General features: G+C 42.3%; 1 protein-coding gene across 7 annotated transcripts in view; it reads left to right on the top strand.

Moving 5' to 3' along the window:
* The first annotated feature begins 2,822 nt into the window (after positions 1–2,822).
* LOC147184593 (serine/threonine-protein kinase BRSK1-like) overlaps positions 2,823–24,242 on the top strand; it is a 33,334-nt gene continuing 11,914 nt past the window's right edge. Inside the window, exons 1-15 of one of the 7 annotated variants that reach the window (XM_086069306.1) lie at positions 2,823–4,070; positions 5,061–5,155; positions 11,712–11,797; positions 12,000–12,140; positions 14,303–14,419; positions 15,465–15,498; positions 15,568–15,636; positions 16,857–17,003; positions 19,930–19,961; positions 20,446–20,610; positions 21,278–21,375; positions 21,484–21,634; positions 21,716–21,776; positions 22,350–22,956; positions 23,216–23,264. In XM_086069306.1, the coding sequence (XP_085925432.1) occupies positions 3,977–4,070; positions 5,061–5,155; positions 11,712–11,797; positions 12,000–12,140; positions 14,303–14,419; positions 15,465–15,498; positions 15,568–15,636; positions 16,857–17,003; positions 19,930–19,961; positions 20,446–20,610; positions 21,278–21,375; positions 21,484–21,634; positions 21,716–21,776; positions 22,350–22,956; positions 23,216–23,264 (1,946 nt within the window). In that variant the 5' untranslated portion in view covers positions 2,823–3,976. Of the gene's footprint in view, positions 4,071–5,060; positions 5,156–7,340; positions 7,561–9,327; positions 9,574–9,602; positions 10,888–11,711; positions 11,798–11,999; positions 12,141–14,302; positions 14,420–15,464; positions 15,499–15,567; positions 15,637–16,856; positions 17,004–19,929; positions 19,962–20,445; positions 20,611–21,277; positions 21,376–21,483; positions 21,635–21,715; positions 21,777–22,349; positions 22,957–23,215; positions 23,265–24,242 lie in introns of those variants that run through there. The other 6 variants (XM_086069331.1, XM_086069324.1, XM_086069297.1 and 3 more) reach the window with 6 other exon arrangements.

The following is a 24,242-nucleotide window of genomic DNA, read 5'->3' as shown; positions in this document are numbered from 1 at the left end:
CACAATCCTAATGAGGACAAGCCCTATAGAAAAGGAATTGATACTCTTACACTCTGGTGTATATTTTGTGAAGGAAAAAGTGTAAAGTCATATGCTTGGGGAGGCAAATAGTCTCTCTTGAGTTAGAGTTTGAGTTTAGTGCCCTGCTCAAGGGCACCTCAACAGTCATCAGGATACAGTCTTGTAGCTCTCTAGCAACTAGTTTGAATTTTGAATTTTAGAAAGCCCTCTTGGGAGTTTCTCTCTGTCACCTCTATTGTGGGCTCAGTAGTTTATTTTACAGCTCCATTGACACCGAGTGGAGTGTAGACTTTGCACATTTCTAGCAGTCAGTAAAGCCTCTAAATCCCATTTCAATGGCTGACATGACCACCTCCCAGACACATTGACCAATCGCCTCTCACTCACCAAAGTCTTTGGTCTTTTTTTTTGGTTTTTTTACCTGCACTGTATAGTGTCCAATTATGGCTCACATGTTTTGTAACTCCACACGTGTCTGTATGTTTGAACTTTATGCTGCATGACCGCGTACTGTCTGTATGTACAGTATGTTATGTATGGCTAATGTTAACAGGTGCAAAGTGGTTCAAGGGGGGTGTCGGGTGAAAGTCCTGTCATCACATGACACATTGAATCAAATTTTTTTTTTTTTTTTTATTATACAAGTTATAATTTCCCAAAGGGAAAAAAACATTTTGCTGTAAATTTTGTAGCCCACACGCTCACAGAGAACCGAATCACACACATGCAAGCATTCAAGGAGAGGTGTCAGAGTGAGTGGCATCCTGCGTTTGGAGGAAGGGGTCAATGCCTTGCACAAGTGCACCTCACCACTCACTAGTATTGAACAACACAGGAAAAAATTAGACAGGCACTGAACATGCAACCATCAAACTAAGAGATAAACATACCAAACAATGATTCGTATTGTCACAAAATAAAATAGAGTGATGCAGTGCAGTCTAACATCACAACAATCGACAAGCACATTGATAAACAAACACATCTGTGACAATGACAATCAAAACTGCATTACCACACTGCACAGCTGTGCACAATGTTGCGATTGCTGCGTGTATTAAGTACAAATGATTACTTCTGTCGTTTAAAGAAATGTAGTCATAACAGTACCACCCTGTGGCCACTTTGTATATTTCACCCAAGAAGCAGCTCCTTTGTCATGTGTTGAGTAGCTTTTAAATAGTACATAAAGGAACACTTTTTTTTCTTTTCTTTTTTTAAACATTAGGCTAAGAAGGCCTACTCTTGCATATATGTTTTTAACCCTCACATGCATGGACATGGACATGCAATAAAAGAACCCAACTCAACTTTATTTATAGAGCAGTTTAAAAACAACTTTAGCTGCATGCAAAGTGCCGTAAAGTAAAATACCACTATATAATTCAAATACAATAAAATGCAAAAACAATGCTGAGTCGAAAGCCAAAGCATGACAAGAAAAATAAAGAAATAAAATAACTCATAAACACTGTTAGATATGAAACACTTTAGTAAGCTGACAGCACTCATTTTAAGATTTTTTTTTTAAGATGAAATATTTGCAAACCAACAAGCAGACTTTTTTTCAACCAACAAATAGACATCATAATGTGAACCTCAATTACAGTAATAACACAGCTCACCTGTGGACCTGTGATGGGAAGTGACACCAACATGCCAAATGAGATTTTAAAAAATGTGTCCCTTCAACCCATTTTTCTCTAAAACAATGGCTTTTCCCTGTAACCATGAAGAAAGTGGCCTATTTGTTTATAAAATGAATGGATTGATAAAAGTGTCTTCTCTAAAAGATGTGGGTTGAAGATGTTATTTCTGGCCACTTACACTTTGTATGCTGCCTCCTACTAACATGGAGTATAAAATAGGAAGCACTATCTTCCACTGGCATAAATGTTGTCTATTAATATGAATGAAATTATAAACCACGTATTTGTGATTTCCTGACACAGCCCATCCATTTTATTTATTTATTTGTTTATGTTTGTATTTGAGGTTAGGGAACTGTAATGGTTGCATAGCCTTAATTTATTGGGGCAGTGGATGGGAAATCAAACTGGTAACCGCTGCACCAGCTTTCCCAAATTATTAACCATTAGAATAGAATATAATTACAATACTAGCATAGAATACAATACTTTATTGTCTGACACAAATGGTGACAGAAATTCTTCTTCAACTAGGCTCTCAAACACATTCCCATCCAGACACATTTCACATTCAAAACACACATAAAAACAAATAACTAATACATGTTACAAAGTGTTATTTTCTAAGGTGTTGAGGTGTTCAGAATGATTATAGCAGAGGGAATTAAAAAAAAAACGGAAATACAAAATGTAGATATTTTTTTATTTAAAGAATATGTAATAACAACAATATATATTACGCATATAGATAAATATATTTAATGTATAAATGATGTTATTCTATTACCTTGTCACCACTTTTATAGCTATTATTTTTTTTTTTTAAAGATATACATTCCCATGAATATATAGCCTTTATATTATTATTATTATTTTAAATCCAAGATTGGGGCTGGCAGTATAGGGCACTCATCTGGGATTCTAGGATTAGGTTTACTGTGCATCAATTTGAAATTGAATTTAAATGCTCTCTGCTGTGCAGTAGTTGCAGCTACCTGTATTGAATGCAACTTTGTTGTAGTGAAAAAATAAAATACAATAAAAAGAGAAGGGGTGGAGGCAAGAGAAAGAGAAAGGGAGAGAGAGCGATGGAGGAGGGGACGGGAGGGAGAGAGGGGAGGGGGAAAGCGGAACCCGGATGCTGATGCTGATCGTATTGAATGAATAGAGGGGATGCAGGAGGGGAGGAGGACTAAAGAGAGGGGGACCGTTCCGGACTGCAGAGTGCTGCATGAAGGCCATCCCGTCCGAGATGAGCAACTTCTGAAACATCTCCTTCTTCCTCCTAAGTGAGCTTTTTGTGCGGTTTTATTTTTCGGTTGTGAGTAGGAGGAGATGCGGGCATAGGATGGGCACGGTCGGCCGGGGAGGGAGACGGGAGAGGTGTGCAATCCGTCAGCCCATCTGAACCGAGGATGCCGCTTATTCGGGCTTCCTGGAACAAACGTAACCGGCGACTGCACTTTTCCCGGTTCTCCTGATCCAAACACCGCACATCTCCGTTGGGAACCAGGGCGGGTTTGCCTTGTCTGGACCGGCCTGTCCGCGCCTCTTTGACGCTCCCCCCCGCCCTCATCCTTCTTCCTCTATTTCCTGATGCAGGGCCGAGGAGGGGGTGAGCCAAAGTGTGTACCGGATATTGGAAAAGCCATTCTGGATGCTGATGCTGCTGTGATAATAGACGATTATCTGGACTAACGTCGAATGAGCACATGAAGACAGAAGCCATCGAGGCTTTAGGGAAGAACACACAAGGCGGATTCGGAAATGTATTTTTGACATTAGGAGAGAGGAGGGGGGGTCCCTGTATCGATCAAGGCATGGATTGCATTCTGACTTGGGATATTTGAGACTCTGCACTTCCAGAAATCAATCTGTTAGTCTTCCTGTTCACGTCTGAGTAAGATCTGCACCACTTTAGTACAAACGCACGCACTGAAATAAGGAGCAGTCATTTATAACAGGGAGTGGGGTGGCTATTCACATTTTGTGAGCACTTCCACCGTCACGTCATCCTCCTCTGATCTCCACGTTTTTCTACGTAAACGTCGCTCATCTCAGCAAAAGCCCACAATGATTTCTTACTAGTTTAGACTATAGTTTATTTTATTTATTTTTGGGTGGGGGCGGGCTTGGAGGCGACACGACAAGCAAGTGAATGGGAGTAGCCTGCGGGGCCCGGCGTTAGATCACGACCACCTCCGACGCCAAAGTCTCTTGGGATGAGCCTTGCTGCATTGCGAGTCCAAACGGGCCCACAGCTCTCTTGATTCGTCTGGTTTGAAACTGGCAATTTCCCCCCTGCAATGTCGGGAAAGATGAGCAGCAAAGAACTGGGCCAGTCCAATCAGTATGTGGGGCCTTACCGGCTGGAGAAGACCCTCGGGAAGGGACAGACTGGTAGGAATTTCCTTACTGTAGTTTCGTCTGTCAATGCTGCAACCACTTACTTCCTTGTTTAGAAATAGTCAATTCATTAGGTACACCCACATAATGTAACACGATTTCATTTGGATGTACACTGGTATGGCTTAACTGAATTGGCAGTATATGCTACAGCAACTATTTATAGTGGCTGTCTGCGGCAGCATGGTGGGCAAGCGGTTTACTTTATATATACAGCATGTCTGCCTTTATTTCTACGTTCTGGGTTCGAATCTCCTGTGTATAGTTTACAATGCATGCTTTCCATGTGCCTCTGGGTGCGACTGTTAAACTAACTTAAGTCTCTAAATTGCCCATGGGTATTGATGGTGTGAATGGGTGTTTGTGTACATGTGCCCAGTCTAGTCCAGAGTGTAGGCCTACCCCACCCCGGAGTCACCTATGATCTCTGCTCCAATACCTTAAGGTCCCTAATGAGGACAAGCGCGAAGATGGATAGATAAAATGCATTAGTAACTGCATTGCATTGCATCGCACTGAGAAATGTTCCCCCTCTAAAAATAGTTGAATAAGGTATTAGAGGCATTAGAAACACTCGGTATTGTGGATGTATGTCATCTCTTGCACCACACTATGGATATACACAACCCATATTGATTAGCCACACTCATGTCCCAAGTGTCACTGCCAAACAACTAAAAACTGTTCAATTCAGTATTTGTATTTTTAAATGGCTTGACTCACTCACACAGTGTTTTATTTAGAGTTTTAAAAACATGCTTCTATAACGTTTCTCTCCTTTATATTACCCTCTTCTGGTCAAAAATTGTCTAAAAAAAGACCCAAACAAATTAAAAACTCTGACTCAAATTAGCTATGTTAAGGAATTAGGCTGTATGTCATCCCGGGAAAAACATTGGACTGGCGGTTAGCAGGTTCTCTGGCTTCCTGGTGTCGTTAGTCTTCATGTTGACCTTTACCCGTGTACCCCTGTCTGTGTTTCAGGACTGGTGAAGTTAGGTGTCCACTGTATAACCGGACAGAAAGTGGCCATAAAGATTGTCAACAGAGAAAAACTGTCTGAATCAGTTCTCATGAAGGTAACTTACATTGTCGATCATTTCAATGGCTTCACTGTGTCCAACATCTCTGATCCGATATCTGATAAGAAATCTTGTGCATAGGACCGCTTTTGTACACAACATTGAGATGACTTAATTGAGCTTAGCAGTTTAGATGCCCTGGACTTATTCAGTCTCTCAATGGCCTTCTGTCCGTTAAAAATGTCAAACCTGGGGCAATAAACACAGAGTCAAAGTTGTTCCTGTAATCATCTGTGTTCAACTTAAATTGGGACCATTCCAACATTTATTTATTTTTTGTATTAGTGCTACTCCTACAATATATCACATTTTCATCCCCTGTCTGCAGATTTATATTGCATTGGAAAAATGCCCATTAACTACTCTAAGTTCTCTAATAGTTTATTGCTGTGCAGATGTCTACACCAAAGGTTTTCTAAAGCACATTCCAGCTGCAAGTCTTTCTGTCTTGACTGTAGTGTAGATTATTATTTGTTTTAATTTTATTTCAGATTTTGTATTTGGGGTCCAATGTAGCTCCGTGTCAATTGATGACCTACCACAGAAGTCCAAAGGCTTATCATCACTGATTTTTCCCTTGAATGCAAGTAGCGTTTTTTTGTTTTTTTGTTTATAGCCATATGATTACTATATATAGTCATGGCCAACTTCTGTATAAATATAGATGTTAGTAAATAGACATAAGCCAATATGAGCCACAAGGGCTTGAATTGGCTCTTGGACAAGCTGGAATGCCTGGTCACTGTCAACCATAGTGGCCCCTTACTTAAGGTTGGAGGTTAGCTCGAAAACCACAACATTATGGTTGACACTAAACAAGTTAGGACTTAAGCCAGAAGTGTGGTGGCTATGAAGTGAGGCTTTTTGTTAGACAACTTTTCATTTTAACCATCTCTGCCTAAAGAATGACTCTAATTAGGGCGAGGCAATAAACCAAATTAATTCGATTAATCATCATTTTAAAAATGGATTCGTTGAAAATTTGCTAAATCGTGAAATCAAATTTTGTTTTCTAGATTATTAAAAGCTGTTCTTATGTTCTGTTACATTCAAATGTTATTGTGAGTTGCAATTTTAAAAGACATATTTGCAATAGCTACCAACAACTTAATTGTGGCATTTAGGCACAAACTACGAATGTTAAGTTTATGTTAAAACTGATTTAAAAATAAATATACATTATTGTTGACTGAAAAAATTTCACAGGAATTATTTTGGTATAAATGAAACCTTTAAATACATATTTGTTGGGTTTATTAGATTAAAATCAAATCAATTCAAATCATAATTGTCCTGAATGACCAGATTTTTTTTTTAGATGTTATTTTTTGACCATATCGCCCAGCCCTAGCCTGAAGAAATATTTCCAAAACCTTTTTCCACTCTTCTGGGAAAATGTTTGTACATGTCGGAGCGTGTCCTGGGGAATGTTTGTCCATTCATCCAAATGTGCTCACTGATGTCGTATCTAAATCAATCAAGCCAGATTGTGCATTTCCCCTCCCTTCCCTATCAAAGTTTAGCAAAGGCCTGATTATGAGGTGTCTCTGAAGGATTATTTTGACTGATTATCCGTTGGTGTGGGACGTGTTAACAGTAAATCATAAATTATACTGTTAACCATTTCAATATTTTAATTCACAAATCCTTATGCGGTCATTCCTAAGTTTGGCTGATCCATGGACTCCATGATTATGATGTGAACCGACATGATCGCCATGTTGAGTATTTGAATAAAGTAACGCGCCTTCAAAGTCACTTTGCAATCGTAATGTAGTTGCCAGACAAGCTAATAGTTGTCTTAACTTGTTATACTTCGCCTACTACAGTCCCACTATTTCTTCATTTTTGTCAGTTAGGTTGACATGAGGTGCCATGCTCTCACTGGTCAGTCTTGATACTATAAGTAGCATCGTGACATCTGCTCAAGTACACTACACGTTAAAGGAGCATTATGCACACACAGCAATTTTCTTTCTCTCACATTATAAAAAAAAAACAGTTCTATTTCGTCCCTCTCGACCGCCAGGTGGCGGTAATGAAACAGCACGGAAATCCCCACACGCACACGTCAATCGAGAAAATAATTCAAAAAGGACTTGTAGTCCATGGTTCCGGCTGACGTAATCCTCATGTATAAGAGAGAATAGGAACCGGAACACTGTCTCTTTAACCTTCTCGCGCGGTCAACTCGTTTTGCTTACCGCTGTTCATCTTGTCCGTCGCTGGTGGCCTGTGGATCTTGTCGGTCGGGGCTGCGGGTGTTCTCCGCCCCCCTTGGCTGCGACGGCTCTGTGTATTTTCTCGTTTTTGATGGACTTGTGTTTATGTGGAAGCTGGAGCTCTCCTTTTCTCTTCCCGCGATTTTCGGCGCCTCGATGTGTGCCGCTTCAAGTTCGACGGTGCGTATTGTGTATGTCAACAACCGTTGCCATCTTGCCGGCGGTTACTTTGGCTTGTTTTTGCTAGTGATGTTCACGTGTCGCGGACCCTCTCCTGGCTTACGGTGTCGTACCAGACGCTGTTGCTTCCGTTGTTGCCTTTCGCTACGTTGAATTGAACTTGCTCGGGAAGGCACTGTTTGTCGTATCCTCTCCCAGCTTTTAGCACCTCGCAACTTCCTCGGCTGCTGCCGTGGGTTGCCAGCTGCCTTGATGTTTTGTTTGCGAGCTATAGTATTGTTTGTCATACCCTCTCTGCTAGCTTAAGATTGCTTTGATTGCTTTGTGGCTTTGTTCCGTTGGTGAAGAGGCTAGTAGCCACCTCCTCTCCCACACGAAGCCTGCAGCCAGTTAACCTGACCGCTCTCCTTGCGTGTCAGTTTGTGGCTTCTGCTCTTTTGCGCTGTTCGTTATGGAGGACACAGCATGCTGTAAGCACTGTGGCGGCTTCTTCTTGCCTGAAGAGGGCCACATTGACTGCTGTCTTGAATGTTGCGGCAGCTCGTCCTCCTGTAGCCGCTGCCGCTGCTGACGTCGTGCCTCAGCAGGTCGCAGCAGCTGGCCAGGGGCGGTCATCGTTGGTGAAGGCTAATGACATGAGGTTGAAGTTTGCTCGCCCTATGCTCCTCCAAGCCCTGTGGGAGCTGCTCTCCCGGCCGCCCCTCGGTCGCGTCCTGTGCAGCACTTTCGGCCTGCTTGGGGATCTGGAGCTCGTTGTCCTACACGGAGGCCTCTCACAGACGCCCAAGAAGTTCGTCTCTCTGGCCGCATGCCTCCCGATCAGCCGCTACTGCACACACTACACCTCGTCCCTCCCGGACCCCTGAATCAGGGATTGAAGTGGGGGGGTCAGTCGGTTACTTTTCCTGTCAGCAGCTTAACTACTGGGCTGCCCTTGCTTCGAACACATGGGTGCTCTCCACCTTAACTCATAAGTACAGGATTCAGTTCCGACGCCGGCCCTCTCTTTCCAACTGGGTCAGGGAGACCGTCATCATTGACCCGGAAAGGGCGCTGGCTCTAGATTTAGAGTTAGCGACCCTCCTCGCCAAGTCCGCCATCGAAGCAGTGGATCCCTTGGCACATCCAGGGGGATTCTACTCCCCCTACTTCCTCGTTCCAAAAAAGACAGGCGGTTTCTACCCTATCCTGGATCTGAGGGGTCTCAACCGTTACCTCAGGGTTACCCTTCCGCATGCTAACTATGTCAGACATGTTACGAACGATCACCCGAGGGGAATGGTTCACTTCAATCGATCTGAAGGACGCTTACTTGTACGTTCCACAGGACGTTTCTCTGATTTGCCTACAGGGGTCGCCACTGGCAATTCAGGGTACTCCCGTTCGGGCTGTCACTCTCTTCCAGGATGTTTACGCACGTTGTGAAGGTGGCCCTTGCACCACTGCAGTCGGTCGGCATGAAGGTGCTCCCTTACCTGGACGACTGGCTCATGTGCGCACAGTCCCGTGCTCAGACACTCCGAGACACGTCTATGCTTCTTCATCATGTGTCACGACTTGGCCTCAAGGTCAACCTGAAGAAGTCCTCTTTCGTTCCCTCCCAGGGGACTTTGTTCATCGGGATGTTGTTGGACACCACATCCATGATTGCTCTGCCATCCTCTCAGAGGGTGGACGATGTTCTGCACCTTGTCTCCCTCAGGATGCTGCCTTATGTCTTCTTTCTGCGTCTGCTGGGCAAGCTGACGTCCCTGACGGCAATTGTGCCGCTAGGCCTGCTGTCGCCATTGCAACGGTGGCTGATCAGTTTCCGGCTCGACCCGCTGCTGGACCGTCGACGACGCCTCTGATGTCCAGTCGCTTCATGGGTGCTCTCGCACCATGGGAACACCGATCTTTTCTGTCAGTGGGAGTCCCGCTGGATGTGGTGCCAGCCCATCACGAAGTTGTGACCACTGATGCCAGCCTGAGCGGGTGGGGCGCAGTTTGGCAACACAGGATGACTCAAGGCCAGTGGGTAGCAGGGGACAGATCGCTGCATATCAATGTGCTGGAGATGCGGGCGGTGCATCTGGCCCTCATTCAATTTCTGCCCTTCATTGCAGGGTGCCACGTTCTGGTACGCTCGGACAACACCTCCACCGTGTACCACATCAATCATCAGGGCGGTATGCGGTCAGACCAGTTGCTATGGGCCTCACAGCGGCTTTTCAGATGGGCCGCCCTCGTCTTGCCAGCCTGCGGGCCGTGTTTCTCCCGGGCATTGGCAACCAGGCGGCAGATTCTCTCTCCCGCTGTCGTCCGCCTCCGAGGATTGGCGTCTAACACCCGGAGGTGGTGAGCGACATTTGGAGTCGCTTCAGCAAGGCGACGATCGATCTCTTTGCCTACGAGGAGTCCACTCACTGTCCCCTCTGGTTTTCTCTGCTGGAATGGAACAGCCTGCTAGGCCAGGATGCTTTGGCACACCCTTGGCTGGGTTGCCTTCTGTATGCTTTTCCGCCTCTCCCCCTCATTAATTTGACCCTTCAGAGGGTCCTTCTGAAGGGCTGTTGCTGTGGATGGCAAGTCTGTTGGATAGCATAGCCTCATGGCCTCCTTCCTCAGAGGAGCCCTTCGTCTTCGTTCCAAGAACCCGCCTCGTGTCCACACCTTGGATCTTCACTTGGTGTTCGACGCGCTGTGCAGGCCCTCTTTTGAGCCGTTGACCGGGGTAGAACTTGGTTGGTTGTCTCGTAAGGCGGCGTTTCTACTAGCAATCGCATCCGCTAAGCGCCTGGGGGAGCACCACGCTCTATATGTTAGCCCCAAGTGCCATCAATGGTACCCCAACGGGGCAGGGGTCACACTGTGGCCAAATGCCGCTTTTGGTCCCATAGTTTTGTTTGGCTCTCAAGTCAACCGCCCTACCCCTCTCGCTCATTGTAATCTTCCGTTGACAGACGGGGATGCCGCTCCATGCCTTTGTTGTCCTATGAGGGTGCTCCGCTCTTATTTGGATGCTACGGCGTGTTTCTGTAAATCCACCCAACTCTTTGTGTGTTACGATGGCCCGGCGAAGGGTGCTGCTATTTCCAAGCAACGCCTCTCTCAATGGATCGGGGATGTGAATTGGCAAGCGTACCGGGTCTCTGGTCGCCCCCCTTCTCCTGCGGTGCGCAGTCACTCTACCAGGATGGGCTGTTCTGAAAGGCGTGTTCTTGGAAGATGTCTGTGCAGCTGCTTCCTGGTTGTCGCCTTGCATGTTCTCCAGATTCTACAGCTTGGATGTCACCTCTCCTCATCCACTGGATGTGGTTCACGGTCCTTTGGAGGCCCCTCTGGGAGGTATGGTGTCCAGGGTCCTCGTGACATCGCTCGTATTCGGCATTGCGTGCTGTTTCAGCACCGCCACGTGGCGGACAAGAGGGACAAAATAGAACACAGTTACGAATGTAACTACAATTCTATGAGTCCCGAACAACCACCAGAATTGCTTGTCACTCAGAGCCCTCATGTTTTTTGTGCGAGAAAGTTCTGAGAGACAGTGTTCCGGCTCCTATCCTTTCTTATACATGAGCATTGCATCAGCCGGAACCATGGACTACGTGTCCTTTTTTAATTCTTGTCTCGATTGACGCGTGCGCGTGGGGATTTCTGTGCTGTTGTAGCACCGCCACCTGGAGGTCGTTCGGGACTCATAGAACTGTAGTTACATTCGTAACTGTCGTTATCATGTTGAAAAATGGCTTTTATTAACTGGCCCCACAAACTTAGAAGTAAAATTTGCCAAAATAACTGATGAGAAATTCAGATTACAGTTCAACTCGTTTAATTAAATGATTAATCTTATTGTGTCTTTTGTCAGTGTAGTTTAGGGAGGTGTTCATTACTGCATGCATTTTCAAATTCCATCATAACTATCTACATTACTAATGCTCCAGCCTACGCTTCCCTTTTTGCCTCATTCAGGCTTGAAATGTTTTCAGGCTTGAAATGCAAAACCTTTAATGGTGTCGACTTCCTCTGCTGACTATCTTAGCACTCTTTCTTCTTTCCGTCATGTGCCTCTGCCCACTTAATATTTTTTTTCTATCTTAACACCCCTATCTCTATTTCTCTAAACCCTGCCCCATCCGGCTCTCCCAATCTCCCTCCATCTGTCACTGCAGGTGGAGAGAGAAATAGCAATTCTGAAACTAATTGAGCACCCTCACGTTCTGAAGCTGCATGATGTCTATGAAAATAACAAGTATCTGTGAGTATCTCTGTCTCCCTGCTGACTAAATGAATCTCAACAAAAACATCAATCAGTTTGATAAGCATAGTATGAGTTTGCATTTATAGTGGCAGCATCAGCAATGTTTTGATGCCGTGTGCTTTGTTTCTGTTTCCGAGACATTTCTGTCTCCTCGCTGGCTTTTATTTTCATGGCCTTTGTCTGCCTCTCATGCTGCCAGGTACCTGGTGTTGGAGCATGTGTCTGGTGGAGAACTCTTTGATTACCTGGTGAAAAAGGGCAGGTTGACCCCCAAAGAGGCCAGGAAGTTCTTCAGACAGATCATCTCCGCTCTGGACTTCTGCCACAGTTACTCCATATGGTCAGTGCGCGACAGTTAAAAATAGTTTTGAGCACAAGTGAATTTCACATGTACCGATGGTACGCTTGGGTCTGATTATATCGACGCCTTCTCAAAATAATTGCTTAAGTCATTTTATCATATTTTATCATAACACAAAAAAATTGAACCATTTGCATCATGAGGATATGATTTAGGCAAAAAAAAATTTTTTGCAAAAAAATGACTTGGGCAATTAATTTTAAGAGGGTGGCGATATGGTGTACCCAGCTTTAGTTTGATCAGATAATATAAGAGCGATTATCTGGGTTGCTCAATAAATCTGTTGGTCAGGACCAGCAGAGCAACTATTGGATGCTAGTCAACTATATACAGGTAGTCCTCCATCTGACTTACGAACATTCGCAGATACGAACAAAGGCTGACTGATGTCCATAAAAGCTGTATTTTGCGTGCAAGTTAATATTTAAGTGCGCACCATATCAGACATTACGGTACAGTACTGTACTGTAGTTCCCCTCTCTGCCACAACACCGCCGACCTCTCTGTCCGGCAATGAACGGCACAGCCTGGAGCAACGGCCAGTATCCATGGCGCACATACTCTTCATGCACCCAATACTGGCGCCACACTGTGAGTACATTTCAGAGGCTCTCTTGGAGAATATTTACGAAAAGCAGCCCTCAGTCGTCGTCTTTATTGGCGTAGTGGCAAAACTTACAATGTCTCTTCAACTTTTAAATCACTTAAATATGATTCGGCGTTCGCCATCTTGACTCGTTAAACGCGCCAATCACATTCATGTGTACTTGACGAACATTTGGGAAACATACTTTCCTGAGAACATTTGACCAAACAATGCTTTCCACTTTTTATTGCATTGTACTGTGTAAAAATTGTATGTACTGTGAGGAAAAGTGGTTCAGATAATGGATGATGGATGATGTAATTTAATGTATGTTTTTTAAATTTAATTTATGTACTTCATAGAAAGTATATATAAGGTATATAATTTAACCTGTTTCATTTTTATTTGAAAAAATTTATTATTTAAAAATTTGGGGGGATACAATTTTATTTTGTAACAAAATTTAATGCGATTCAATTTACAAACAAATTCGACTTACAAACAACCTCTCGGAACCCATTGTGTTCGTAAGTTGAGGACTACCTGCAATTGAAATAAACTTTTTAAAGGGGAAGTCAACCTTAAACATTTCTTGACAATAATTTGTTATATGTGACCTCACTGGTCTAAACATGACATTCTGATTCATATTACATTTGTGGAATATGAGTTAAGCAGCAAAATCCAGCCAAGATCATCAATGTTGCTCAGGGCTCAGGCAACGACTAATTACAGCTCACCTGTTTTCTGAAGCTGAGCCGTGATTGGTTCTTACCTGAGACCTGGGCAACTGTGGTGTCATCTTCAGTCGACAGCAAGCGGCAAAACGGCCGCCTCCTGAGATGGATAAAAACGGTTGAATTTTGCTTAACTCTTATTCCACTAACGCAATATTAACCAGAATACCGTATTTAGGCTAGTGGGGCTGCATAGAGCATATTATTGTGAAGAAAGTTTTGGCAGGTTGACTTCCCATTTAAGAGTCAAAGTGTTGCCATCATAAACCTTTAATTAATTGCACAGGCCATGCTTTTAAATAATATTTGAACATTCTTTCATGTGCAAAAAAAAAAGTCTAATAAAACTATATCAAACAAAATAACATACAAATACTCACTCTTAATGTGTTTTGGCATTCCAAGAAGTGAAAGGTAGAGAGTCTGGCAGCTTTGCAGCGAACATTCCATTAATTTTGTATTTTTCTGCCAACGTATTGTCACTTAAACCATATCTTACTGAGCAGCCAGTACATAGATTTGTACTAAGATGCTGCTCCTATAAACCAAAATGTTCACTTAATGGTTCTGTGGCCATCTTTACACTTCCTGTGAGCTAATCACTGGTGCAATTGTGCGGTAGCATCACAAAGCTCATACGCACACACACACACCCCCCCCCCCCCCCCACACACACACACACACACACACACCAAAAAGGGACTACTACTCTGGTCAATGCCCAGAAAACACAAGATTTGCTGAATTCTTGTGTGACGACTTTAGAGGATATATTTTACCTTAGGGGTTCCCATATTTGTAATTTTGTGTATCTCTAGTCATAGAGACTTGAAGCCTGAAAATCTTCTCCTGGATGAGAAGAACAACATCAGGATAGCAGATTTCGGCATGGCCTCATTACAGGTTGGGGACAGTCTACTAGAGACGAGTTGTGGGTAAGTCTTCCCTTTTTTTGTTCAGGTCCTCATTCATAATATTTGCCAATGTACTTTCAGCACATCTGTCAATTTGGTAACAGAAAGTAGACTGCGCTCAGCCTTCAGGTGTACCAAAATTTTCGTGCTGGGGCAAGTGTGTTTGTGAATTTGGTAGACACGCTGCTCCTCTTTGGGCGTTCCAGTACACCGAGCTGCCGCGCCCAGAAGCGCATCGCCAATAAGCGAAGTGCGCATCTCGGCAGCGCGGTGCATTATGGGTAGGCCGGCTGGTAGCCTGCTACCAACTTGTCATTGAAAACTAATGGAGTATAATGGGGGAAGCGCTGATTTGGATCATTTCAACCGTTGGAAAGTTGATGTTTTCAATTGAATCTATTTTAAACATGAATAGCATGTCGTTACTGACTGCCCTCTGCCGGGACACGGCAGTTAAGCCTATTTAAATGCTTATTATTTGAATGAATATTTGCACTTTACCGGGAGTTGGACCGAGGACACAACACCGGGATGCGATCAAGAGGAGGAGCTTTCTTCACTGAAGGGGTCAATTGGGGCTAGAAGCAGGTTCTTAAATGACTGTCACTCCATTAGTTTGATTACACGCACGTCCGCTAGCAAGCTTCGTGATGTTTCCTTCTGTTCAATCGCTTTCAGGATATCGACAAAATAAATGTGTTAAAAAAAAATCAATTTTAGCCTCCGTTTGGATCTTTCTTTTCTGTCTGGAAATTGGGAAGAGTGAACGGAGTTAGTTTGTCTAAATGAACTATGCACGTGCCAATCTCATCTCCCCAAACCCATTGAGTCACTTTGCTTCCGCCATGTGAAGCATGACATGTGCTCCGTCTGGACTACCCTGATTTTAATTCAAATGAGGGAGGCCACTACGCTACGCTCGTCTACGAAAATACCTAAAGAAAGAAAACCCCCATGCACACCGTTTAGACTGCATTTTCCACTAGACTTGTGCTGGCCCTGAGAGTATGACAATCAATTTGCTGAGCTATTCTGTATATTTGAAAACGCCTTTCCTTCTTTATAGATCCCCACATTATGCTTGCCCTGAAGTAATAAGGGTAAGTGAGTGTGTGTATACATATGTAAGCGTTGGTTTCTGCATGTGTAATGATGTTGTTCTGTTCTAGGGTGAGAAGTATGATGGCCGTAGGGCTGATGTCTGGAGTTGTGGAGTCATCCTTTTTGCACTTCTTGTGGTAAGTTTTAAAAAAAAATGCTTTATGTGTTTTTATTCTCAATCTAATTCATTATTTTTCCCAATAATTTGATCATATTCATATTGTACATCTATACAGCGTATTGATTTTAGATGGAAGAAATGCTGATGAAAGATTTTCTTTTCACATGTGTTTATTTGAAGACTAACCCATTTTAAATCACACTCAGACGGGGGGAAGAAAAAGAGAAAATCAAGATGACAGACAATTTAGACTGAAGCACAACTGTAACTTTTCCAATTAATGATACACCTCACATAGAAGTGAATTCTTGGAAATTATTGAGAAATTAGCTTGTCAACACGAACACAGTCTAGACCAGTCAGTAGGGTTGTAACAATAACTTCAATATTGCGATATTAAAATTGCCACGATATCGTCGTCATGTCACGATATTGAAAGCAGCACATCTGTTAAAAAGTCGATGTTGCATTCCATTTGTGCACCATTTTGTGGTACTGGTTAGTTTATTAGTGCAGTTTAATTTTAGTTTACCACTCCCATAAATCAGTCATACCAGCAGCAAATATTTTTCATCTTCTGCATCAACATTTTTTTATACCTGCTTCATTCTTACACAGCATTGTGAACTACCTAAAACATGATACTTTGCGCCAATAGGAGCACATGACAATGACATGTGACATTATTTTATATGGCCAGACCTATTTCTTTGTCACTGCTGTTATGGACAAAAACACAATATTGTCGTTTATCTCCCCGTATGAGATTATTTAAAAAATATTATTATTCGTTTTATTAATTAGGTTTTAATACAGCATTGTGAGCTTTTTTTTTTTTATTCCACTAACATTCTCACAATATCGTAATAATTACCGGACCGTGAGGTTCATATTGTGGTATTTGTCATTTTGTGATGTTTGGAAATCGTTACATCCCTACCAGTCAGTCCAGCAAATATCACAATTGAAATAATGCAGAGATATACATTTCCTCTGTATCAATAGTCATACTATTCATGTTCTATAAGTTTGTAAGGTTGAATTTTTTTGAAGGATGAGACCTTTCTAAGACTGTTCTAAACTTCTACTTCAACATATTAATGCTGTCCATTGTAGTTGTGGCATTGTGGCATGTAGCCCTCACCTGACGTTTTGTTGTCATTCTGTAGACTGCAAACAAGACTGAATTGAAAAGTGGTACACTCCATTTTGTTTAATTTCCTCATCTCTTCACAGGGTGCTTTGCCGTTTGACCACGACAACCTACGGCAGCTCCTTGAAAAGGTGAAAAGTGGAGTATTCCATATGCCCCACTTTATTCCACCTGACTGTCAAGCATTGCTCAAAGGGATGATAGAAGTCAACCCTGACAAGAGACTCACGGTAAGCCCAAAACTTTGTATTACCCCTACATCAAAGGCATTAGTTAAGAGTGGTTGGTGCATACTTCATAATGGCATATTACAGCCACCTACAGGACTGGAGTGCAACAACAATGCCTAGCATATTTTCAATCAAATGTTGAGTGCCATTTTGAAAATAAAGACGGCTCAGTTGAAGCCAACACCAACTTTGTGATCATCTGCCCCAGACACAGCAATTTGCCAAGTAGGTGTGATCTCAAAGAGCCAAGTGTTAATTCAGAAGTGAATGGCTGCATAAAATGTCATTACATTGAGAACGCTTTGGCCCAACATTAAAAATAGAGCTGCAAATGTACTCTATTATGTTCTCCCTTCAAGTCTACCTTTGCACTCAGATTGTAAACTAATGCTAATGATGAAAAATTAACATTATTATGTTAAGGAAAAAAGGCAGATAACCGACACAGTGGCACAACATTTTTTGTCAAATAGAAGCAGAGATAAAGAAAATGTCTCATCAGTTAGTCATTCAGTTACCATGGATCACAGAGTTAATCAAAGCTGTGCATTCATCTGATGAACTTCTGATTAATGGAGCCCGAAATGAGGTCAGACTGTCTCAGTTTTGTTGGACAGACGGTTCGCTTCTAGAAAACACCCACTACACATAGAGACATACATGCAAGTACAGGTCAAATATACACAAAAATTGAAGCAAGCCATCTCCACTTCAGACCTTTTCATGGTTAATTTTAAATCAGGAGGAAGTGTCTCTTCTGGACTGCATATAAATGAATGAAACTTTCACTGGCCTTCTCACTGCAGATTTACAGCTACAACAAATGACAGTCAATACTTCCACTGAAAGTGGATATACGGTAAAACTTACAGTGGTATCATAAAACCTTTATTAACGGGTTGTAAAATTAAGTTAACTGCTGGTAAGATGTCTAAAATGTGTACTTAGCATATGATGATGCATGACAAACCTGATAAGGAGCATGAAAAAGGAGGTTAATCATCAATTGACCGTTGACTAACTATTTTGTACTGAGCAGTCAGGACAGAGATGTACAGTGAACACTCGCATATTTGTGATTCAACATTTGCAAATTTGTCTTTCGTCTAGTTTTTTGGGAGCCTACACTTAAAACTCACCTATTCGCTGTTTTGGGGTTCAGGCCAATGCAATATCAATATTGGTTTGGTGCCATCTGGTAGCTTCTTTGTGCTGATGTGAGTTGAGAGGCTCATTTTGAAAAGAAAAAAAAAGTAGTCATTGGCCGCCATCTTGTGGCAGCTAGGAAATGACAGTACAGATAGTCCTCTAGTTACGAACATCTGACATGCGAACATTCGCAGATATGAACAATCGCTGACTGCCATGAAATGACATATTGCGCTCAAAAGTTCAGATTTTTAAGTGTACGCCACATCATGCATTATGGTACTGTACTATAGTTCCCCTTTCTGCCACAAATCCGCTGAGCCGCACCGTGCCATACTAGCATCTCATCTCTCCCTCTGTCCCTCTCTCTCTATCTTGTTTCTCTCTCTCGCTCTTGGTCTTCCTCTCAGTCACCGTGCAACTTCTCAATTTAGCATGGCTGATAAAGTAAAGGGAGACTAATGCTATCTATCTGTACAGCATGTGTTCGATCTCTGGGGTGACTCCACAATAATGTTGCAAAAACAGAAAGAAAGAAAAAAAAGTTGGAAGATCGCTAATCAATCTGGGGTCCATTTCACAAATCATGCTCAACAAACGAGACTAACTCTGAACAGCGAGTTGAAGGACACTTTGCGTTTTTGGTTCCGGGACAGCTGATTTGTGGTAGTTTTATCAACGCAGTTACCACTACACTAAAAAGTCCACATCAATGGAGCCCCGATTCGTCGAGTCACCATGGCAACGGGGAAGCAGAGTGCGGCACTGCCCTCTGTTTCCGCATTATTATTTTTTTACCCCTCAACTGAAAATTTTAATGCGATCATTTGGTGAATTTTAGAAACTTTAGAAAAAAAGTGCAACAACACAGCGGCCCCCCATAGGAAGGCGGCGTGGGAGAGCGTTGCTGCTCGGGTGTCGGGTGTGTAAATTTAAATGTAGTCCTTTGCAATCACAAGAATATTACAGGGTAAACCTGGTTAGTGGTAGCTCATTAATTTATTTTATTTAGGTGCAATCCTGCAGGGGAGAATCACACTTGACTTAAGATGAAATATAAAAACATTATTCAAACGGTTATAAGAAAAAAGCAACACACAATATATGCTGTGATGTGAGCGCATGACTACGGCTGGTAATGTTGCAAATGTAAGGACGGATTAAGTTGTGTATGTAGTTGATGGACTGTGATGTGAAACAGTACCGCTCAAAAAGATAACTGTCCAGAAATGCCAACTTATCTACGCACGGTCTGATAACAGTCTTGCGACGAATATTTAATTCTCCGCACCATAAAGCGGCACCTTCATCAATAGGATCATTGTCAAAAGGACATGCCATGTTCATGACAAAAGTGGACTTTACGCTCTGGACTATAGGCGTATTTACGCAAAAAGTCACCGCAGTGGACTGAATGAATGAGGAAATGAAATGTCATGTGTGGGTGAAAGGAGGTGGGGACAGAGAAAACCTCGAGGTTCATTGTAAAAAACCTGCAACCGACTAGGTTAGGTACATGGACACTTACTACAGTAACTGAAATTTAATTTATGTATAGACAGCCTGTGTTAGTACAGTTTATATAGTGTATGATTTCATTTGATTTCATTTGTTTCCGTTTTTTTTATTATAATTTTTCAGTTTATGTAATTCAACTTACAAACAGCCTCTCGGAACGCGCTGTGTATCAGAAGATTGCTATAAAAGTCGTAATGTATTAACCACACAATGGATCCAGAGCTTAGTTGATACATGGTTTTGTATTTTTGCTTTACAGCTTGAAGCAATACAGACCCAAGCCTGGTACCAGTAAGTATATCCCTTTTTCAGAAGAAACAGTTTTTATTATATAATTACATATTATATGTTGTTGTTTTTTATTCATCCATTAATTTTAATTAGCAAAAGCTTCCACTTACAGGACATTAGATGAATCTTCACAATGTAATAGACAATTTGCCAATGATGATTAGTCCTGTCTGAAGTGTCTTGTTTACATGTAGAATTGCGGCTTTAATTGACAGTGGTGTCGAACTGCACGACATTATACGCTGAGGTTTTTCTAATTATGAGTCACTCTATTTAGCTACTTGAGAGGGACAGCGTTAACACAGTCCCTTACCACAAGTTTATAAACTTTACAGGTACTGATATTTTCCATCTTAAAATGTATGCCGTATGTAAATATTAACCTCTGACCTACTCTATGTTGCACTTCTTGATCTTGTCTCCCACTGCTCTAAAATAATGTTAACATGTTAAAATAGCAGACTGGCTTTCTTTCCCCTATCAGGAGTGGTCGCAATGAGCCGTGCCCTGAGCAGCCTCCTCCCCGTCGTGTGTGTGTGACAAGGGTGCTATCGTTGACCGACCTGGACCCTGATGTCTTGGAAAGCATGTACTCTTTAGGGTGCTTCCGAGATCGGGTCAAACTCACACGGGACCTCACAAGTCAAGAGTGAGTAATTAAAACCCATCCAACATCTTCAAAGTGAATCACTTGTGCTCATCTGGTGAGTTATTTCTGAAAGAGACAACTGTTGGTAATAAGTTGCAAATGACAATATAAAGGATGTCGTGAGTCGTGACAGTGTCAAACTGTGCAACCACAAGCAAGCATTATAGTATTAATAGTCTTTTGCAATTAGCAAATGCATTGATGTAAGCAAGCACTGTATACAAAATCTTTCAGTATAGCATGACAGGCAAAGACAGATCTAATCAGTGTTGCCTTACTCTGTCAGAGAATTAATACAGAGTAAATGTGCCATTAATCTGAACAGCGCAAAACTCACGCAATCACAGCCTTCTTAGTTATATAACAGAAATAGAAAATCTACTGCAGCCTAACAGATTGTAAGTTGAACAGCATCAGACACCAAAAGTCATTCAATCGTAGGTTAGGCTCATTTACAAAGGATGGTAGTATGCTAGCTTTTAAGCTACATTTAGTGTTTGTGTAGTCTGAATTTCCACCATGTTTATTGTAGGATCTTTTTTTTTTTTTTTAGATTGACAATTCACATGTTCAAACTGTAGCGGTAGTTATGAACATGAGACTTCACATTTGCCACCCAAAAGAAGGTTATGGGTGAATGATGATATGCAACTTGTCTTTTCTGCAGAGAGAACCAGGAAAAGATGATTTACTACCTCCTGTTGGACAGAAAGGAGCGCTACCCCACCTATGAGGATGAAGATCTGCCACCTAGAAATGATGCCGGTAAGAATATTTCCTTTCAGCAGTTTTACATCCCAAATATGAAATATATAACAACACGATTTTTGAATTGTGCTTTGTAACTCGTACATTTCAAATGTTTTGCCAAAGATCCACCTAGGAAGCGTGTGGACTCCCCTATGTTGACCCGCCATGGCCGTTGTAGACCAGAGAGGAAGAGTCTGGAAGTTCTTAGTGTAACTGAACAGGGCTCTCCCACCCCACCCCGCAAGAATCTGGACACTAATGCACACAGCCAAAGGTAGATCTAGACTGATAGGTTGATAGACATAATATGTTTGACTACTAGATCTCATTTGTTGCTGTCTGTTGTTTCCAAAAGGTCTCGTTCAGTGAGTGGAGCATCCACTGGTCTGTCTTCTAGTCCTCTTAGCAGTCCCAGGGTAAGAAGCGGTCTTCATTCTAATCAGCTTTGTTCAGCTGTTCTTTACGTCAGAGAAAATTAGAACTGTTAAATGACTATATATTGTAGAACGTTGGCGTTAGTTGTCCTAATTTGTTATAGCCTCTTCCGTTGACTGTGACACATTTCTTTAAAATATCATATAACATTACACAATCTAAATTGTTATTCACAGTGTCTGTTTTAATGTTGCCATTTATTTGAGATTTGTTTTATTATGTACATCTATTTTATAGTCACTAATGGTGTAGTGGTGCGCTTCTAAATTTGTTGCCGGCAAAGTGGATTCAGTTCTCACTCAGTGGCAATGTGAATGTGAGTGGGAATGGTCTCTATTCATCCAGTGTTGTTAAGGGCATTCTGAAAGCTTCACATTCTCAGCCATATGGATTTTGGATCATAGTTGGTGTAACTATTAACTTGTTCGGTGTCAATATCTAATCCTTAGGAGTAAGGGTCATGAATTCATCTTCCATTTTGCTTGTTGATGAATCACTTCCATGCATCATTTCATGACCATTGCTTTCTCTCTCATCTCTCCACACCCTGTCAGAGCCCGGTGTTCACTTTCAGCGAAACAGAAGTCCCTTCAGCTTCCTCCTCTAAAGATCCCAAACCAGCGAGTGCAACCACCCCGCGACCTATCCGCCCAGCGCCCGACCCCAAAACTCAGACCCTGCCGTCAAAAGGCCCCACTGACCGTCCCCATCTCAACTCCATGAAGTCCCTCCCTCTCCAGACCCCACGCACTCCATCACCATCCCCGTCTCCACTTCTCTCTCCCATCCCTCGCTTTTTCAACTTCCCCTCTCCGTCTGTCTTCAAGTCCAAGAATGCCCACTCCTCCTCTAACTCCTCTGCCACCACTCCTCCTGTGTCGCAGGTCACGCCGCAAGGCTCACCTCTCCCCACCCCGTTGGGCACGCCTGTGCACCAAATCCAACACCCTTCCTCCACAACCCCTCCTTCCTCCTCCTCCTCGTCTTCTTCTCCCAGAGGGGACGGGTCTGGAGGGGCTTCTCTGTCACTGACGCCGCCGTCCAGCCCAGGTAGTAGTGGCGGCCTGGCCTCCTCTAGCTCCGCCCACTGGAGAACAAGGCTCAACTCTTTCAAAAACAACCTGCTGGGCTCACCACGCTTCCATCGGCGCAAACTCCAAGGTGAGAGAAGTTGCTTTAGTATTAACACAAAGAGAATAGTCATCTGCTGTTCTGACCGAATTATTTATAGCAGGGGTCACCGACTCCGGTCCTCCACCTAGCCAGCATGTTTTGGATGTTTCCCTTTTCCAACACACTAGATTCATATTATATTACTATTCTGAATATATTTACAAATGTAGAATGTATATTAATGTAAATTGTGTATGTACAATTCTCTACCCTGTATCTCTTTTGTGTCTGCCTGTTCATTCTATAGTCCCAACATCAGAGGACATGTCCAGTTTAACTCCAGAGTCCAGTCCAGAGTAAGAACATATCCATCTTCCTTTTTAAATCTTCATGACAATAGGTTAGGTTGAAGAGTTGCATTGAGCTCTGCTTGTAGCGTGACATCCTTTGAGTGGGACACCATCTAGTAACTGACCTGGGAATTCAAAATAAGACAATAAGAATAAATAGAAGAAGAAGAAAAAAGAAATAGTAACCAAATGTAATGTGAAGCAGTTATACAATCTATTACCAAATTTGTAATACAAATTAGACAGTTTCGCACTGACCAAGCATGGCTCCACCCACACGTATCTAAAATAACGTTGCTGTTTTCTTCAATTGGTGAATACTAGTAACTAAATACCCTGTTCACAGACATTAGCATATCAAAGAAAATTCAGTAATATGCAAACGAGCTTCACTTTTACCATATCCTGATTTATCAAGATGTACCTGTACCTACTGTGCTCTTGGCAACAAACAAATCTGGGGTTTTGCCTGCCTTTCAGCCATAGTAAGCTGAGATAGGCTTTATCTTTCCTACCTTCCCTGCTTCTTGCGTACTGATTAATGCTAAGGGCTCCCACTTTGATACACACTTCTGAAATAGTAACTTTATTTCAATTATTTGGGGGTAAATCATCTCCTTATCATTGTTGCACCCGCAAGCTTGTCTCCACAAGCACTGTGGTTTGGTAATGTGCTTCAATAATGACCATTGATCTGTATTTTATTTAAAATAAATAAATAAAGTATCTTTAGAGTTTAAAAAAAAGAAAAGAAAAAGATTAACAACAAAATAAATCTAGATGCAGCTGCTCACATGGTATTTTAATTTTTTGAATTTTTGTTTTTTTACAAACCCATTTCCAATGAAGTCGGGACGTTGTGTAAAATAAATAAAAACAGAATACAATGATTTGCAAATCATGTTCAACCAAGAAAAGATATTTGATGTTCAAACGGATCAACTTTATTGTTTTTAGCAAATAATCATTAACTTAGAATTATAT

Source organism: Leptonotus elevatus, chromosome 1 (genome assembly GCF_054856555.1).
Source record: "Leptonotus elevatus isolate MCC_2025b chromosome 1, RoL_Lele_1.0, whole genome shotgun sequence".
NCBI lineage: Eukaryota > Metazoa > Chordata > Actinopteri > Syngnathiformes > Syngnathidae > Leptonotus > Leptonotus elevatus.
Note: the sequence above shows the minus strand (reverse complement) of the source record. Positions and strands in the feature narration are given on the sequence as shown.